General features: G+C 43.7%; 7 protein-coding genes across 7 annotated transcripts; 3 read left to right on the top strand and 4 right to left on the bottom strand.

Moving 5' to 3' along the window:
• Positions 1-53: 53 nt before the first annotated feature.
• On the bottom strand, positions 54-1,046 carry LALA0_S01e06194g (LALA0S01e06194g1_1; the record flags this gene model as incomplete). The annotated part of the gene is made up of 1 exon (XM_022774382.1): positions 54-1,046. The coding sequence occupies one exon, from the start codon at positions 1,044-1,046 to the stop codon at positions 54-56; it is 993 nt and encodes a 330-aa protein (XP_022626485.1).
• Positions 1,047-2,924: 1,878 nt separating this feature from the next.
• Positions 2,925-4,172, top strand: LALA0_S01e06172g (LALA0S01e06172g1_1; the record flags this gene model as incomplete). Its single annotated transcript, XM_022774381.1, has 1 exon — positions 2,925-4,172. One exon carries the CDS (start codon positions 2,925-2,927, stop codon positions 4,170-4,172), a length of 1,248 nt encoding a protein of 415 aa, XP_022626484.1.
• Positions 4,173-4,358: 186 nt separating this feature from the next.
• LALA0_S01e06150g (LALA0S01e06150g1_1) lies at positions 4,359-4,676 on the bottom strand (the record flags this gene model as incomplete). Its single annotated transcript, XM_022774380.1, has 1 exon — positions 4,359-4,676. One exon carries the CDS (start codon positions 4,674-4,676, stop codon positions 4,359-4,361), a length of 318 nt encoding a protein of 105 aa, XP_022626483.1.
• A 164-nt stretch (positions 4,677-4,840) lies between these two features.
• Positions 4,841-5,554, bottom strand: SLX8 (LALA0S01e06128g1_1; the record flags this gene model as incomplete). The annotated part of the gene is made up of 1 exon (XM_022774379.1): positions 4,841-5,554. One exon carries the CDS (start codon positions 5,552-5,554, stop codon positions 4,841-4,843), a length of 714 nt encoding a protein of 237 aa, XP_022626482.1.
• A 2,112-nt stretch (positions 5,555-7,666) lies between these two features.
• RPL23A (LALA0S01e06106g1_1) lies at positions 7,667-8,404 on the top strand (the record flags this gene model as incomplete). The annotated part of the gene is made up of 2 exons (XM_022774378.1): positions 7,667-7,708; positions 8,033-8,404. The coding sequence occupies 2 exons, from the start codon at positions 7,667-7,669 to the stop codon at positions 8,402-8,404; spliced, it is 414 nt and encodes a 137-aa protein (XP_022626481.1).
• Positions 8,405-9,218: 814 nt separating this feature from the next.
• On the top strand, positions 9,219-17,537 carry TEL1 (LALA0S01e06084g1_1; the record flags this gene model as incomplete). The annotated part of the gene is made up of 1 exon (XM_022774377.1): positions 9,219-17,537. The coding sequence occupies one exon, from the start codon at positions 9,219-9,221 to the stop codon at positions 17,535-17,537; it is 8,319 nt and encodes a 2,772-aa protein (XP_022626480.1).
• Positions 17,538-17,639: 102 nt separating this feature from the next.
• SHO1 (LALA0S01e06062g1_1) lies at positions 17,640-18,668 on the bottom strand (the record flags this gene model as incomplete). The annotated part of the gene is made up of 1 exon (XM_022774375.1): positions 17,640-18,668. One exon carries the CDS (start codon positions 18,666-18,668, stop codon positions 17,640-17,642), a length of 1,029 nt encoding a protein of 342 aa, XP_022626479.1.
• Between the last annotated feature and the right edge of the window lie 435 nt (positions 18,669-19,103).

Here is a 19,103-nt window from a genome sequence, read left to right as displayed (position 1 = left end):
GCTCTCTCTCTCTCTCTCTCTCTCTCTCTCTCTCTCTCTCTCTCTCTCTCTCTCTACAGTCGTAAGATAGTTTCTTGTTCCACGTAGTAGCGCAGCAACGCCCTGCAGTCTTTTATGATAAATGGATTGATGCTATGGTCGACAAAATGAAACACAATATTGTTCTGGTCTGTATGTGGCACGGTTCGCAGCACTGCTGCGAGCGATGCTATGCTTTCTTTGTAGGTGTGCATGCTAGCATAGTCCTGTATCTTATGAGCCGATCCCAAAGATGGACCGGGTTCTTCTGGAGATGAGCCGGTGCCAGCGGCGGCGGAACCGACCGGCATCACCGTGATTGTGCTCTTGGTAGCCGCGGAAACGGTGCGGGTATGTGTGTGGGAGTTGGCAGAAGAGGCTCCGCGGCTCTTAGCCGGGGCGAAGAACCGGTTGAAGATGCGCGACCTGCCGGAGCCGAACTCGCCGTCATGCGACTCAGCAGAAGACACCGCACGGCGGTGTTGCGCATGCAGCTGCAGCTGCAGCTGCATGCCAGGGTCCAGCTGTGCAGCCTGGATCAGCTTGTTAAGATAGTGCAGCACCTTGGCGACATGCTCGAGCGGCGCCGTCGCTGCAGGCCCCGGGCCTGCAGCATTCACGCGGCTCAGATACTCGCTGAGAAGATCGCATAGCGCCTGCAGAATGTTGCATTTGATGGGCACGTGGTCCAGCGGGAACCGCGCTTGTGCAGGTTTCTCTACGTCCCACGCGTGACGATGCATGATTAACTGCGGGGAAACCGGCACGTGATCTCGTCGCATACTTTCGCTTACGCGTCGTAAAGTTTCTGTAGAACGTTCTGCAATAGAAAGCGCGGCAAGCGTTGAATCGGTTAAAAGGGGTTCGGCCAACTCCGGCTCAGCCGTTAGTCGGCGAAGTTTATGACTAGTACTGGAACAAGAGTCACTTCCAGTGCCGGTCTGCGCCTCGAGTTGGATCAAGTTTGACCCGGGTCGCTCGGACAGAGTCCAGCTATCAGAGTAGATGGATAGAAAAGAACTGGCCATAAGACAGAATGCAATAGAGGGGAGAGGTTTTAGAATGTGGTGTTGTTCATATACACATACGTGGGCATCTAGTTGTGTGTATGAATATATGTATATGTGTGCGTTGTCGATGAACTGAGAGGCCAATAAGGTAATGTTGGAATAATAAGGATTAAATTGAGAAAAAATGTATGGACGGTTCGCCCTTTTCCTGGTAGTCGTGTTGTGTGACATTCAGGATTTTGGCTATCGGATTACAATGGGACGTCAGCCCTGGGTGAAGTAATTGTTTTGTACTGTATTGGATATGTTCTGAGAGCTATGGGTTGCTGGGAAAGGTGAATTGAGGTATATGAGCCGCCACGACGGTGGGCAGATCTATTTCGCCATTTTAAACATCCAATCACGTGACCTACTTTTTTTTAGAAGCGAATTTTCTAAAATCAAACAGAAGAAACATTCCCTGGTGGGTACGCTCCAAGTATAAACCAGACTGTTCCATTACTTCTATCAGCCAATTGGGGTTTGTTGTCCTTCTCCTATGTTTGATTTTGATTTTTGTCATCGATTGTGTAGATCACATGACTTGGGATTATCACATATCCAAAAAGATGAACCAGAACAGTGACTCGCCAACCTTGGAAGACAATCAGGCATCCTGATTGTCACATAACCGAGTATTAAACTTTTTGTGAGTCTGTGTATGTGTGCGGGTTTATTTACTTTAAAGGCAACAAATCGAAAACATACTCAGTTTCTTGGGCTGGTAGGCGCCAGTGGAATCCCCTCAGAGCATTTCCCCCGCTTACCAGCTATGAAGAGCTGAACTTTTTTCGACCCCCTCTCTAATGGCCTTTATCACTATACTGAAAGACTCAGTCTTTGTAAAAAGCCCAGTTAAGAGCCAAGCACAAGTGACTTTACGCAAGTATCGTAAAATCTCCACCACAACTTCTCATCAAAACTCCTAGACAAACACCATCGTCTTAGTTTGACAGTGCTGTTTCGAACGCTATCGTTGTTATCACTTTTTACATCCTCCGTCGCCGGCACCAATTTAACTGTCATTTCGAAACTAATCATAGAGGTAATCTCTGTCGCGACAAACCGAGGGATCTTATCTTGGTGAGCCTGAATAGCATGATCCCAATGTTCAATTGCTATCAAATACGTTCGTTATCAAATCAGATTCAATGGAGGCACTCTCCCATATTCCTCTCGTATTTCCGAACCATCAAGGGCAAGAACTCTTTCACGGTTTTTCAATCCTCTGGTTTACGACATCCAGCGTGCACAAGACATTTCTGAAGATGCACATGAATGGAATTTGCATGTCTCCAGACATTTGGACCTTTCCAACCTCAAATTCACGAGTTTACAGGTAAAGCAAACCTTCAAAAAATGGTAAAGTGAAAGGGTGTGCATTTACTTTGATGATGACTTTTTCAAGATATCCATTGGGTGCGAGAATAGACCTTCGCTATCTCAGAAGCTAAACGAAAACCTACCTTCATCTTTTTCTTCACAGCACACTATTCCAAGCTCAAAAACCTTCCAGTTTTGAAACCTCACATACTTTGAGTCGCATTCAAATAGACAAGCAATATCGCGGCTCGCAACTCGATCAACGCCAACCAGGTTAACCTAAATTCTAACCGCACTCTCGACTTAAAACTGATATCACGATCTCTCAACTCTTGATGTACTCGAGTACACCATTTCATTTGGCCTTGGAAATTCTGACCATCGTGATAACTGGTTACCTTTTACCATTTAGTTCAACTCCGGGGTAAGAACAAGCAATTGGTGCCCCTTAACATTTTTATCGCTCTATGTCGTGAGCGCAAGCAGTTGGAAATTCAAATAGTCAACCTTACCTTCAAGGATTAGCCTCCAGCTATGATTCCTTTTGCTCACAAGGGCAAGAGCAAACGTCCCAAGTTTCTGTTCCAGCTCAGAATTAGTGAACTCACCAATATCCCTCAAAGCTCTGGATACTGTTTTGTCAAATGGCACTTTAAAGATGGCACCGGAACTACCAGTCATTCGATGGTGCCATCGCCGTCTTCACCGTCGTCTGCTTCGCAAGATGGTACGCATGTAATACGTTCAAGCTCGCAAAATCGTGGGGCTACACCTCGTGTGCTTGTCAAACATCATCGTGCTAGTTGGGACTACACGTTGCCCAAACCGGTGCTTGTAAAGCTCACTACAGACAAAAACCGGATTTTGCAACATAAGGAATTGGTCTTGGAAGTGTATTTTGAGTTTTTAGAGCCGGTGGGGTCATCGGCGATTGATCGGGCTGGGTCATCAGCGGGAAGTGCAACTGAGCCGTCAGGATCCACTTCCAACAGTGTCTACACTCAAAAAGTGTCGCGCAAAGTCCTTCTCGGTGTGGTTGAAATCAACATAGCAGAGTACATCAATCGTGAACAACGTCAGATTCCTAGCCGGTTTCTACTTCAGAAATCCAAAGTCAACTCTATTCTGAGCCTTGCAATTCAAATGGAACTTGCACGCGGTAGTTTCGATGATTTTGAACCCTCACAGTTCTCCAATTCGGGCCAGTTGCCCAACACTTTCCGAAACGGCATAAGTGAAGTATTTGACGCATCCTCCGACTTCAGTTCTCCCATCTCATCTACTTTCACGCCTAATGGTGCTAGCACCAGTAGCCCCACGAAAAAAACTGCAGACGGACAAGGGACGTTTCCCATCACTATCAATAACCCATTTGTCGATAAGCTTTATCAAAAAACTTTCCAAGTACCGTGGGATCCACGACCGGGCGAACTGAATCCCAAGGAGTGTGTCGAGGATATACTCGATGGTGGCGACGGATGGGCAAAGAATGAAAAAGGCGTTAATCTTATAGACATCGACGCATTGCATCTAGCTGAGCTAGAGAAAACCTACGACGAGAGTCAGAGACATATACCTATGGAAATGAATCATGGAGAATTTGACAGGCGTGCATTCGTAGAGCGAAGAGTAGGAGTTGACAGCCATACCAATACACAGAAAAGAGGTGTGGGTGATCGTAAACCCGCCAACGCGTCTGCAAGCTCATTAGTTGAAGACATACCCGGTAACGGTGACTCGTCGTATTTCAAGAGCTGGACCATCAACAAGATTTTACCTTAACGAATAATGCTAAGCAAAGTAATGCGAAGCAAAGTGATGCGAAGCAAAATAATAATGTAGGATAGTAACAAAGGCACTGCCCCTACATTAAATAGGGCCGCAATATTGTGAAATAGGGCCGCAATATTGTGAAATAGGGCCGCAATATTGTGTGCTTGATAACATATATTCATTATAATGCAACTTTTATCTAAGGCGTTTTTTGAGTCCACGAGTGATGTCTTTGTGTAATGGGCTTGGGGTCAAAACTATCGTCTGGCACAAACATCTAAGACCTGACTTGACCTCATTCCCGTGATTTATACCTCGATACCTACATCTCATGGCTCGCCTATCTGGAAAACCATGAAGTGTCCCATAACGCACAATGACTATTCCAGCGGATGCAGGTGAGATGTGCCGCCTGGGCCTGTGCGTTCGACATTCAACGCGTCTCAAAAACTGTAATGTTGGGGTCTTCTTGTAATGCCTGCCTAGTCTGCGAAGTGCACTGTCATACAGCATATTGTTAGCGATTAGTGAAGCAAATCTGATTGATGACCGTTTTTGAGAGCCATACGCAAAATTGGTATGAATTGAAGAAGACTGTATGCTGCTTCTTATTTTGCGTGAGAGATCTGACAAAATTCTGTCATAAAACGTCAGTATGATTTGAAAATCGCGTTCTTCTATGAATCTTTCGGTACCCTTTTCTTGCGCAATTTTAATAATTTGATTTTCCCTAGACTAACATCTCTTCTACACAGAGCGCACTGCCCGACTCTGCGATTTGCCTTAACACTATTGATCATCTCGAAAATGCATTCGATGCAGAAAATGTGTCCGCATGGTGTGTAAAGTGCCACTTCTGGTGTGTCGAAACAAATAGGACATTTATAATCCCTTGCACGTCTAAAGCCATGGTGTTCCCGGGAAATCGGCTCCTCGTCCGGGATTTCAACCGCTGTTTGTGGGGTATTTCCTACTTCTGTCGAAGCGTCTCGACTTATTTCTGTTTCTTCTTCACCTTCAACATCCAAGACGTCCCCAAGGCCAGGAATTTCGATGACCTCTGCGTCTGCGTCTGCGTAGGACTGTACTAAAGCAGGATCGATAGCCACTTGTGTGCTGGGTATGACAATAGGGTTGGATATATCCTCAGAGGAATTGAAGGGAGCACTTTGCGTGGCATCAACATCTATCGGATCGTGTTGTGCTTGTTCATATAAATCTTCGTAGTTCGGGTCGTCTGTTTCGTTATCTTCATCATCATGAGGGACCCTATTACTACTCTCGTTGAGATGACGTCTTTTGTGAGGTCGGAAACCACTAGCTACTGGAGCATCAGATTCCGCAGAACCTTCTAAATTTTCTTCAAAGCTTTCAGCGTCACTATTGGACATTTGAGCGCTAGCTATCTGTCAAGTGGGGATCAACGTCTGTTTAGATATCTAAACTCATAAAACTGAAGAAGTCTTTGAAACTTGAACCATGAATCACTGCTTTTTAGCTTTTTAACAGGTCCAGGAAGATGAGATTTATTCTGGAGAGATCGGAGCTCTGAGGATTTCTGAAAAGTGGTTACAACTTGATTTTTTGGTGTTCCCTAATAACCTTCTAATGGTGAAGAAACTGTTCAGTCATATACCGTAGATTTTCAAGAGCAGGGAGCTCCAAAAACCACTATTTAAGGACCCGATATATAGGTCTTGAATATCACCGGAAAAAGGTCGCTAAAAGTGAGTGCGATTTGGCCTTTAAACATGGATTTGGGTAGTTTTCGAATGAGATGAGATGAGTTATGGATATATTCATCCAGAGATTATGTTATTTAGGTCACGTGGATGATGAAGTTCATGAGTTAAACACTGTAAGTGGTGATGGGCTTTCATAAACGGTCAACTTGTAGAAGTAGCCATATTGATTGTGACTATGTGGCTTGCTTCTAGCTGCTTGAAGTTGGTATTCGGAAACGAGGAGTTTCACTTCCAGACTTTAGTGATTTTCGAACATGAATTATGTAGCTGGCCGACAGGTAGAGTGAACAACAAAATGGTTTTAGCATATTGGTAAGGAGCTCATGCCGCATAAAATGTCTTTCAAACCCTTTGACACGATATGAATTCAAATATGTACTATATTGTAAAAGGCGACAGCAGAGGTAGCTTCACGATATTCACATTTAATCTTAGCCCAGAAAATTGTGGATGTGGAGGTGAAGTGTGTCTAAAATAAATCATAATCCTATGCTTTGGGGTGTTCACTTTGAAGGCCGGATTAAGAATTGATGTCTCTTCAGCTCGTGAAGAGCGAGTACTTATGCTTTGTTAAATATGTGAGGGAGCAGCGGTAAGGTAAATAGGCTTATTAGACGGTCTGGTATAGCTTCAAGTCCCCCGAGAGAACTATTTACTGGTAGGGTTTCAACCTTGTCACTTTTTTCAAGCCTGACGCACACATATTACGTATATAGCGATGGGTATCGAGCTTACAAAAGCCGGTTCTCTCTACTTATCAGAGTTCGAATACGGCTTCGCTGTTAGGCCACCGCAAATGGACAGCTAATAGTTGCTGTGTGTGGCGATTAATTTCCGTGTCTTAACAGTGCCCTGGTATTGGCTATAGAGTCCTAGAATTTAGCAGCGCTTCATATGACGGAAACATACGCATAAAATCAGTTAGCCTCCTTCCCGGTCTCCTGTCACCGTGATTTTTCAGTTGGTGCACATTGCGATAACTATATGCATCTTCTATCGTACCTGCGCTGTCGCGCTTCTTTCGCGTGAGAACTACTTAGCAGTCCATATCATTTCATCCCCCATTGGCACCAATGCCCCAAATTCCCCAGATCACTATTTCCAGATTTGTCATGGGTCACGTGATATAGCTTGCAAGCATTTCAAAAAGTTTCTACCTCCACCATTATCTTTCTTGCTGTCACAATCATCATTCACTAGGCTTAAAAGTTTGTTCTGGCCCCGCCTGTTCGTATGTTACTAAAATTTAATGAGCATACAATAAAACCCCATTTTTTTGTTTACATAAACGTCCAAATATCAAACAAGTCCATATCACTTCTTGACCTACCTCACTCAGTAGCTTCGTACCACTAGAGAATAACCCTTTCCTTCATAAGTCAACGCTGCACCATAGTCGTTCGTCTTCCTCTCCCTGCCTTTCTCAAGATAAATGCACACTTCCTACGAAATACTCTCCTTTGACTGCTCCCATGCTAAACACCCAGACATTTTATGAATTTATCTCGAAAATTATCAGTTCCTATACTTTTTGCACCAAAAATCACCTTTTCGACCCACGCACTGAAAAAGTTCCGTCGTGGAGAGGGACTCAGGCTCTTGCCAGCCATAGTGTGTGAGCCTGTTGCTCACTGTGGGCAACTTCCTATCCTATCCCAATCCATCGTCAGTGAACTTGACTGTACATTCAACCAAAACCTTTAGCTGAACGCGCTGGATAGTTGAAGTACTTTGTAATACAGATCACAAACATCAACAATGTCTGGTAACGGTGCTCAAGGTACAAAGTTCAGAATTTCCGTATGTTTACGCTATAGTGAGAATAGACCAGTGGGAAAACTATAAGACTATTGAAAAAAACGAGCGATGAGAAGTTGATTTGGTGAGACAGAAGTTTCTATTTTGTGAGAGGTAGACGGATTATCAGAGCGCGAAGGGTAGTCTATTAAATGGAAATTTCATCCAAAGATTGTGTTTGAAAGGAAATCGCATACTCGTTGAGAGTCTGATAATGCTACTTTTTAAGCTATTATTGGCTCTCGCTTTCACCGTGCTTTTTGTTGTTACCCATGATTTCGCTGGTTGTTAAGCCGCCTTTAATTTCAATTACTAACATCTGGACAGCTAGGTTTGCCTGTTGGTGCCATCCTCAACTGTGCTGACAACACAGGTGCCAGAAACTTGTACATCATGGCCGTCAAGGGCTCTGGTTCAAGATTGAACAGATTGCCAGCTGCCTCTTTGGGAGACATGGTTATGGCCACCGTCAAGAAGGGTAAGCCTGAATTGAGAAAGAAGGTTATGCCAGCCATCGTTATCCGTCAATCCAAGCCATGGAGAAGAAAGGACGGTGTCTACTTGTACTTCGAAGACAACGCCGGTGTCATTGCCAACCCTAAGGGTGAAATGAAGGGTTCTGCCATCACTGGTCCAGTCGGTAAGGAATGTGCCGATTTGTGGCCAAGAATCGCTTCCAACTCTGGTGTCGTTGTGTAAATCCAAGAACTCTTGAGTTTCAATACGCAAAAGTTCCGCGCAATGTATAAGTAATAAGGTTTCTGACTTCAATAAAACTATCGCATTATAAAAAAGTGGAGAGAGTGGGGGTGCTGAAAGAACTATAAACCCGGGTAGCTTACGATCCCGCATGCTGTTGCGGCGGTGGCCATCAGTCTTAATCTCTCATTTTTACATAACTCGTCTGCTTTGGAACCCCGGCGATTAATCCAGTATATAACATTATTTACATACATAATCGAGCCATTGTGCTGTGATCACGTATTAGGTACCTCCTGGCTCAGCGATCGCCTTGAAAGCTTCATCCCAAATGGCATCGGGTGAACAGAATTCACACGATGGTCTGATTATCACTATTTCCTATATTGTCACTGTCACAATCGCCTTGCCCATGGTCCACAGGATCGGCCTAATTCTTGATCGGTCTGAGCAAGAGTTGGCATCAACGCAATCTGAACTTTTGGTGAAATGGGTTCATGTCCTCTGGAAGAGCTGAATTTGGAGCCCTGACGGGTAATTTTTCTCGAAACTTGAATTGTAGCTTGTCTTACGCAAATAATTCGTATAAAGACCAAACGGTAAAAGAAATCTTGATTTAAGTAGCGATACCACTTGGATAAGCTTCTGGACACATTAGATGTCTTTAGAAACCTCCAACACTCCTTTCAAAACAATCTGATCTCATCGGTCACGTGTTGGACTGAAACTTCAATTTTAATGATGCCTTGATGTATATATAACGTTCAATTCTGTTCAACAAGTTGTCTCTACGACAAGGTTTACCGACAATTCTATGGATTCATCCAATGTTCCAATAGTCATCGATCTTTTGTCTTCGGGTAAACTAAAAGAGAGGAATAATGGATTAGAAGAATTGACAACGCTTTTGAAGCAGGACCCCACGAGTGTACCCTCGAAATACTTGTATTCAATATTACAGGTTCTTGTTGATATCATCGAATTGGAAAGAACCAAATATGAGAGATTGGCAATTGATGAAGCCAATTCTTCCGAAAGCAAAATAACTGCGATTGAAAACAGACTCTCGTCAGCCTCCTACGTGGTAAGGCTTCTGATACAGACGCGCAATGCGAACTTCAAGTCGAAACATGTCAAATTCGTAATCGCTACGTTACCTCATCTAATGATTGACGTGGTTACTGGTGATCTGGCCACTAGTGTTAGCCTACACTTATTGTCTTCATTGGAAAGCTTGATAAATAGCGAATGCTTCCGTTTGAAATTCGAGCCGCACCAGTGGATCAGCTTAGTAGAGAAATTATCTACTTTGTTGTCTACACATTTAAACCACTCTCTTAGCAGCAAGAATGTGCACTGCCTGATGGATATTTTGAGCTCCCTTTTATTGTTGAACACGGCTTGTTTACCCCAAGTCGATTCTCATTTCATTGAGCCCATAGTAAAATATCTGAGCAACTCCAAGACCGAGAATGCCACCAGCAAAGCGGCACTGCGACTTCTCAACACGTACGTCCTGCAAACTCATTTGTTTGGCTATCTCAACTGCCTCGAGGTGATGGAGACTGCAATGAGGTACTTTTTGTCCATTCGAAAATTCAGTACATCAGGAATGGACCACGAGTTTGCAGTTTTCAATATTTTTCTCAGTACATTCATCAATTCGCCTCTTTATTTGAAGATGCAGTCGGGCGAATTTACTGTTAATTTTGATACAGACCGCTTTCTTGACATTCTAGAGGATTACACTGCCGCTACCTTGACTAATTTTGATCCTGGAAGACTAGAGTTGGAAAGTTTCCAGTTCAAAAATTTCCATGTAGAGAAAAGCTGGCTCGAGTTTCCAGATTTTCAACTACGCCGTGGGTTCGATATTAATCCATGTATTGAAGCATTTGCCGCCGTCCAACTAATACGCACGTTTTTTTGCATAAAAGACTCGCAGCGTGGAGATCTGGGACAGGGGATATTTTTCAAGAAAGCGAATACAGGTAAGACTCTTTCTGCTTTTTTCAAAGATGTTCTAGATATCGTTGGTCTCATTGAGCGATGTGTTGAAAGCGGTCAAGAAAAACTTCAACTCTTAGGTCTTCAATTATGCGGCTTTTACGCAACAAATTTTAATTTGCATCCCACCGACATTCATCGCCTCGCTGTAGTAGTCTTCCAGAAGTTCGAAAAACGACATTTTGAGGGCTGGGTCTGTTTTGCATTGCTGCCTCTTGTGTCGAATAGCAATTGTCGTTTAGAGCTGGGTCTAATTCAGAAAACATTTGTGTTATGCCTTCCTTTCGTCAAATCTCGAGATTTGTGTAGAAGTGCATGCGCTCTTTTGAAGAACTTAATGGAGTTTTATGGTCGCGATTTGATTTCGGATGTCACCATCTGTCAGCAGGTGGATCATTTGTTTGAATTAGCTGACGTTAACGGTCCTGCACTAGTTAATGATGAAACTTTTGCATTTTGGAAATGCCTCTCAGAACTCGATTTCTCTCATAGGCCTCGGGCACAAATTCTGCCTTCAACTAATATCTTGGCTTGGTTGAAATGCAAGTGGGAGCAAATTGCTTTTAAAAAGCCCGAGCAGGAACACTTTTATCTGTTTGTGGCGTGGCTTGCGGGCAGTTTTCCTGACGATGAAGGTCATTTTCGAAGAAGCTTATTAGCGCCTCAATCAAGCTTGTACTTCTCTGCCTGGGAAAATTATGATGAAGAGCGACAATGCCTTTTAGCTACTCCGGTCGGTTCGTCGCATTCAAAAGTATCAAAGGTAGCCGCACGGTTCTCCCCTGAACCTAATGCGCTTTCACCATTCTGGCGAGATTTTACTAATTTTCCGAGAGATCCAGGAAGGGGCGATGCAGCAAAATTGAGATGGTGCTGTGAAGCAGTGAAGCTAAGTTTTCATCTGGCCGGTAATGAAAGTTTTATCAGCCATTCAGAGGACTTGAGTGATCAAATCGCTACTGTAGCTAGCAGCATTCATGACGCATATAGCTTCTTTTCTCGGAGCTCTTTGAATGAAATATATCAATTAAGGTCGTTTGCCACTCGTTCGCACGTCTTGTTTTCGAATTTGGGAATTTCAAAACCTCTAGAAAAGCTGAGAAAGATTTTCCTGAACGAGAACGTCTTGGGTTCCAATGAACACTTGATGGATGAATTTGAGGATGCGCATGAATTGCGGTCACAAACTTCGACACCTAAAGCTAATTCAAATGAGCTAGCCGACGATGACATTTCTGTACTGAACGATGTCTTGAAGCTGTTAACCATTGAAGGTTTACTCATTTTTGGGATTACAGATGAAGAAAAGCTCAAAAATCTTGTTTCACTCTTACAAGGGCTTCCGGAAAATTACATCGCAGCGGCAGTTCCAGCCGTTTCTCATTTTCTGCAGAAACTTGATGAAAAAACTATCTATTTGTCTTTGTTGGAGGAGTTAACTCAGATATTCGCATCCACGTTGCTCGGCGTCAAATACAACACCTCTGATGAGGCAATGTCCAGACTAGCAACTTACTTAGATTCAATTCGGTGGGCATGGCTGTCCAACAAAGAAGATAACTTACAGGCCGATTTGACTGACATTTTTCACTGGATTATCACTAAGCTTCACGAGAATCAGTTTTGTGAGATCACTGCAATCACCAGCATATCTAAGCTCCTCTTAGATATGTTAAGATTTCATGACCTTTCTAATGGAGTGGCTACAGGTGGGAAACAGAAAGTGTTTGGAGACCTGATTCTTTGCATCCAGCGCCTGCCTCTGTTTGCGATCTCGAAAGCAATAGCAGGAATACAGCATTACCTGTCTCAAATAAGCTACAAAAACCAGAGCATAGTCTTCACTGAGATAGCGACCATCTTCGGGCCGTCTTCGATCTCTTTCGAGGGCCCAGCTTTCCATGCCCTAATTTTGTCGAAAATAGCTGTCGCGTCTACCTGTCAAGCAGTTTTGTCCACACTTGATATGATGAACGGTCGAGAAAATGTATTTGCGTCGTTTTATGGAAAGCGCTGTCTCCAGATCCTTGCTCACACGAACAAATTTACCAGCGTGCAAGAGCTATTTTACTTTAGTCGTTTTGAAGTCATCGATCATTGGTATAGAGTAAGTCTTGATGATTCATCAAGGGCCTTAGGTTCATGGCAAGCATTTGCGTTCGACTTTGAGTCCGTCGATACTTTTTTGAAACGGTTCGCAGTTGAGGTCTCTGCTGTCTATTTTTCTCAAAAGAGCAAGTTAAGCTTTCTCATTGAAAAGCTCATGGAGGTAAATGGGAAAACAGAGGCAGATCTTTTAGTAGAATGCCTCCACTTAGTTTTACCACTCTGTCACACTACCATCTGGAGATCTGATGAAGTATTGAGACAACTTCGAGTTACTCTTGGTAAACAGTACACGAAGCTCGTCGGGAAACTTTCTCATGAGATCACATACTGGGTACTAAATTTCACGGAGTTAGACGTGCTTTCCGACTTGAATTCCGCCTTTAAAAAACTCTTCCCTGGGTCTGCTCTGGTGGAAGCTTTTGTCGAAGACACTTGCACGAAGGTCAAAAGCCAGTCGCGCATTCGTGTATCAGCTTCGACATCTTTGAGTCTACTCAAGGTGCACATTCAAGCTCATCGCTGGGGCAGCCGGGATTATGACTTTTTATTGTCAAGACTTGCCGCAGAACTGGAAATGACCAAACCAACTCACTTAAGAATTAACAACTTAAGACAACTGAAATGCGTCTTGATTTTGGGAGAAAGCTATTTGGAAAACTGTACTTATTTAACAAGATTGGTCCGAATTTTGGCGCATACGTTCGAAAAAAAGGAACTACGTTTGGAGTCGCAAGGCCTCATTAGAAGAGTTATTAACTTTATCTCCCTTTGTGCGGATCGTCATGAGGGAGCAGTCGAAATGTACGCCGCTGTTTTTTCATGCTTGCTAGTCGACTACTCTTCCTCAGATGATCCCATCATTAACGATTTAGAGCGCCAGGTGAAGCTTGAGGGGTCGCGTGCAATTCAAAATCATGCCAGTTTATGGAATTCTTGTTTGAATATCTTGAAAGGGGAGCTTTTGACCACGGATGTTTATATGGATGATGACCTGCTAAGGACTGATGTTCCATCAAAGGAAAGGTTTCTACTTCTCTCCCAGATATATCGCTACCATGCGGAGCCGCGACCATTTCCTTTGAATTTTGAATTCTCAAAGCAAGTGACAAGGAATTTATTGACACTTCCGGATTTGCAGGCAGCGACAACACCAAACTTCGATCTATGGAGGGGGTACTACGTTGGAGGGTATTATTTAAAGAATGCTTCGCTGCCAAAACAACTATCGAATAGGTCAATCGTTTCTCAAAAAGCTGCTCTTCCTCTCGTCAATGTTGTGGCTAACATAAATGAGTTTCGCAACACCACGACGAATTCTAAATCTTTTTTCCTTATTTCATTAGTCCTGTCGCTGATGGCGGGCGCAATCTCGAAAGATTGTACTCAAGAAGCTTACTCTTGCGACATCTTTCCGCTGAGTGATCGAGAATTTCGATTACTTCCGGCACTGAGAATCGCCTTTGTTGTAGAGCACGCTTCGGCAGGTGAAGTAATTGGCGACACAAACCGCATGCCTTTCGCGGAATGGATAGCAAAATTGCTTACTGCTTTGAGCCACGAGCTTGATTTTTTGTTGCCTGGGTTCTGCGCAGTTGCAGCTTTGGTGCATGAAAAATTGGACTTTCTGGAAGCGCTTTTCTTAGACATGCTCTTGGTCCTGGAACGAATGGATTCGAAACGTGCCTCCGCATTTATATCGCTTTGCTTCGAGGCATCCGATTTCTTGACAGCTAATACCAATGCTGTCGATTTCCGCCCAAAAACCCTTCTCATACTACATTTGTTTTCTCTGGTTAAGTCTGAAGCTGTGAAGGGCAACATTTCATTTAAGGAGCTTTATTCGAGGCTTGAGCTCAAGAAATTTTTCAATCTTGCTTCAATGGTGGACATGGTTGAGCTCGCCTTCATGCTGTTCGAAGAGTTTACCACTAATATCAATTCGGGCGATGTAAAAATGATGCAGCCTGTATTCCATGGTCTGGGCGATTTTGATCTAATTCAAGCTTTACCTATAAAGCCGTCACTCGAGTCCGCTTTCTCCTCTGTCAATGAGTTCAACTCAAGAAGTTTCAAGAATTTCATGTTTAATAACAGTAAGTTTGACGTCGATACCGCAACGGGGAAGAGCCCACAAATACAAGACCTTATCAAGACAAGCAGTTTGAATGGTTTTAGCGGATTAGCAGATGTATTGCGCAATCTTAACACTAATCAAGAATACAGTGAGAAACAGGATTCTTTTGAATGGTGCTTAAGGCTGAATAGATGGGATATTCCAGTTCCCGAGCACTTTTCCGCGGACTCAGACGCCCTTTACGCACTATCGAAGAAAATGTTCAATTCCCCTCACAATACTATCGAAATAGTGAGAAGTCATTTGAAAGAAGTTGTTGCCGACTCGACCTTATTTAATGAAGAAAAATCATGGGCAAGATCATTAGTTGCCGCCATATCTGCTGAAATGTTCAACGAAAACGCCGATAATTCACCATTTTTAAAAGTGCTTATGGACCAAATCGAACTTTACGATATCAAATGCATTAAGCAAACCTCATTTCTTGATCATCAAGTGCAAATGAAAGGGCGGCAGAGCATTTTGGGTCTTTCGAACAATAATCGCTCAATAAAGATCAATGTTACAAACTTGAAAGTTTGCGAGCTACTCGAAATATCGAGATATGCCTCTCTATCCCGAGAAAACCACGATTTACAAGAGTCTCTGACGTCAGCGATGCTGCTCGATAAAAAAGTCACTTCAATGGCCGTATCGTCGAACTCTGATGCATGGAAACGCTTGACATGTTTTGAGGGTGCACAGGCTCTCTGGCTGCAAGGAAACACTCAAGTAGCGGTTTCGATACTTGAGGGCCTATTTCACGATGTTGAAGATGTTGATTTGGACAATACAAATCAATTGGTAGGAAAAGCCAACATTCCGCAAGTCCAAGTAAAAGCCCTAATAGCTGAATGGGCTTCACTGCTGAGGAAAGAAGATGCTCAGTCCATATACGCCAAATACATTTCTGAGACAGAAAGCGAAGTGTCTGAGGTTGAAGAATACAATGATCGTGCCAGAATTTTCCTTAGATTTGGTGAGTTTTGTTTCAAACAGCTGAGACGACTCGAAAATGATGCAACAGCTAGTGAGCGACAATCGCGCTCTGATCACGGAAAAGTAGAACTTTCAGGGCTATTGGAAATTGTTCGAGACACAAATGCGCACGAGCGAGATAGAAAAGAGGCCAAAAAACATTTTAACAGATTGAAGCTGCAAATTGAACAAGATCAAGAGATTCTGATCAACCTATCCAAACAGCAGAAACTTTTTGCATGGAAATCTGTGCATTTTTTTTTAAGTGCATTAGTATATGGGGATAGGCTGGATGAAGACGTTTTGGATAAATTTTGTGGGTTATGGTTCCAATACGCTGACGACGGGGAACTCAACTCGAAATTGTATCATGAAATTAGCTCAATTCCCAGCTTCAAATTTCTCCCGTGGATTCATCAGCTAACCTCCCGCCTCAGTATGGATGGTACATCGTTTCAGCGCAATTTACAGCTCACACTGAAGCGAGTGATGTTCAAGCTTCCGAACGAAACCTTGTACCCGCTGGTCAGTCTCAAATTATACAAGAAAGTCCAGCCGATAAATGATCCAGGCATACTGTTCAGAGTGAAAGCAGTGGAGAAACTTTTCGAAGAATTAAAACGGTATGACAACGGCCAATTCTTCAGAGATTATCTCGATCCCATAGAGGAATTCTGCCAAAAGTCTGTTGATTTCTCATGCATGAAAGCTCCAAAGGAAAGTCGTAGTATTGACCTGAGGAGTTTGAGATTTGGCAAGTATTGGCTTGAATCAATAGGGCAGCGAGCCTTATCTCTACCAACTATTTCGGCAACTATATCGTGTTCGGCAGATGGTCGCAAATCGCGTCCAACAATAACGCACCTTGATCCAGTGGTGCACATTTCATCGTCGGGGCTATCGCTTCCAAAAATTGCGACATTTTACCTATCTGACGGAACTAAGCATAAGGTTCTCTTGAAGGGAAGTAATGACGATCTCAGGCAGGACTCGATCATGGAACAAGTTTTTAAACAGGTTAATCAGATTTTGATCAGAAACGAGCAAACGAGGAGGCGAAATTTGCGGGTGAGGACCTACGAAGTTGTTCCATTAGGTCCTCAAGCTGGGCTTATTGAGTTTGTCGCCAATTCCGTTTCTCTTCATGAGGTACTGAATAAGTTGCACAGAATCGATCAAATGCCCTTCGACAAGGCCCGAAAACTGATGAAGCAAAGCCAAAGCAAGCCACTCAAGGATAGAGTCGATATCTATTCAACAATATGCCAGTCAATAAAACCTCAACTGCGAACCTTTTTTTTCCAATCATTCGGGAATGCTCAGGAGTGGCTGGATGCAAAATATGCGTATACTAAAGGAGTCGTTACAACCTCTATTGTGGGCTACGTTTTAGGGCTCGGTGATAGACATTTGAATAACATTTTACTGGACAAGTCCAACGGCGAGCCCGTACACATAGACTTGGGCGTTGCATTTGATCAGGGAAAGTTTTTGGCTATTCCAGAGCTTGTACCCTTTAGACTGACTCGAGACATGGTTGATGCTCTTGGAGTAACAGGAGTTGATGGAATCTTTCGTAAGAACTGTGAACGGGTCTTTTCTGTTTTGCACACAGAACGTGATAGAGTGATGAGTGTTTTGAATGTGCTGAAATGGGATCCGCTGTACTCTTGGGTAGTGTCGCCACTGCGAAGGAAGAAGCTGCAGGCCAACATCTCCGACGACAGTGCCGAGCTTGGAGTCAATGCCAGCGCTCTTGGCTCAAAAGAGGATAATAACGAATCAATGAGGGCATTGAAAGACGTTCAAACCAAACTCGAAGGAAATGGTTTGAGCGTCGAGGCTACAGTTCAAGAACTTATCCAGCAGGCCACTGATGTAAACAATCTAGCAACCATCTACATGGGATGGTCGCCATTCTACTGATACATGCATTCCTCTCGAGGCTTTATAATTCACATCCTTAACCAGAAACAAAAAACGTCTTTTCCACGTATACGTGAATACTTTACATAAAACGGTGTTAGTCTAAACTGTACCGTCGCTAACCAGCTCAACATAATTGCTTGGAATTATGCCTGTTTCACCATCTGCCCTTTTAGCCTTCCACCACCGGCCTTCGATATCGCCAACTCTCAAAATTTCGCCCTGCTCGAACGATACTTCGTAGGCATCGTTTGAGTCAGCCGAATATGTGTAAAGAGCCTTAGCTGTGTAAGGAAAGCTTCCCAGTTCGTTACCAGCGTCGCTATATAGCCCCAGAGTGTCACCCATCGTTGTTTCCGTATTGCCGTTAGTGGTGTCGGTGAAGAATGTATTTGAATTGTGGGAATTTGCAACGTTTTCTTGGAGTGCTGGAGCTGCTGGGGGACCCGCATTTTCAAATCCGTTTAATGCGGTGGACGAAACGTAGTGTTGGGAGTGTGATTCTGGGTAAAGATGGTGAGATTGAGGAATACGTTCGCTAAAACGGTTCGTGTCTTCGTTGAAATTTGTCGAGTATCGCGACACGTTGCGTTGTGGTACACCAGTGGGACGGCCGCTCAATGCTATCGAGGACTCTAATACAGAGTGACGGATGCCCTTCAAAGAGTACGAATCCACCCATCTGTTCGAAGGCGAAGCGTTGTCCGCACCAAAGTAGAATAGCCATATAGCATTGATCATCGAAAGCAGAATGAGTCCTGCCGACGCAGCTGCCACTTTCGAGCCGTCTCGATAGATCAAATCCCCTGTACTATTGGTCGTGTAAATAAAAGCCACCGCCAAACCTGCTGAAAGAAACGTCTTGTAGTAATCCACCAAATCGTAGCAGTACAGCAAGAAAATGGCTATCAACAGCAGCATTTGATAAACTATTCCCCACCACGCAAACGGAGGGTAGTCTCGGTTGTTAGCAGCCGCTGCAATCGACCCAACGAACGCAATGATCCATGATATCAATGCCAGCGACAGCAGCGAAATGGCGAACGGATCAGTGAGTAAATTCGCCAAACTAAATTCGTGAACTCGGTGCGGACTGTGCCGCATCTTTTCGGCCTCTCTCCTGTTACCCATCGCCACGATTGGTATTTTGAAAAGCACGTATTCCCTTCTTTTCACTGTCTTTCGCGAAATTTCACCAATGTTTGTAAGACACGGTTTATTTTGATATTTGTATAATATACGTAAAGTTCGAGAATTTAACAAAAATCAACAACTTTTGGCTTTTATGCTCGACACAGTAGCTTTTAAAGTCATCTGAGACCGGATTCGTAATCTCTGTTCGTGTGGGTAACTCTTGAGTGGATTTGAAGGTAATCCGGCAACTGGAAGGACTTCTGGGAGCAACTTTTGATGATAGTGTTGTGAGTGATGGTGGACAAGTGGCCATTCTAATTCGGAGCTGAACACCGAACGCATTCAGCCGCCAGTGAACAATTGCAATAGTGTTGTCTTGATGCTGTGAACTTCAAAATACGGTGCTGAGAAGGTTTGGGTGTTACAAAAATC

The sequence above is a fragment of the Lachancea lanzarotensis genome, scaffold LALA0S01 (assembly GCF_000938715.1).
Source record: "Lachancea lanzarotensis genome assembly LALA0, scaffold LALA0S01, whole genome shotgun sequence".
NCBI classification, from domain to species: Eukaryota; Fungi; Ascomycota; class Saccharomycetes; order Saccharomycetales; family Saccharomycetaceae; genus Lachancea; species Lachancea lanzarotensis.
This window is presented reverse-complemented; position numbering and strand designations above follow the sequence as displayed.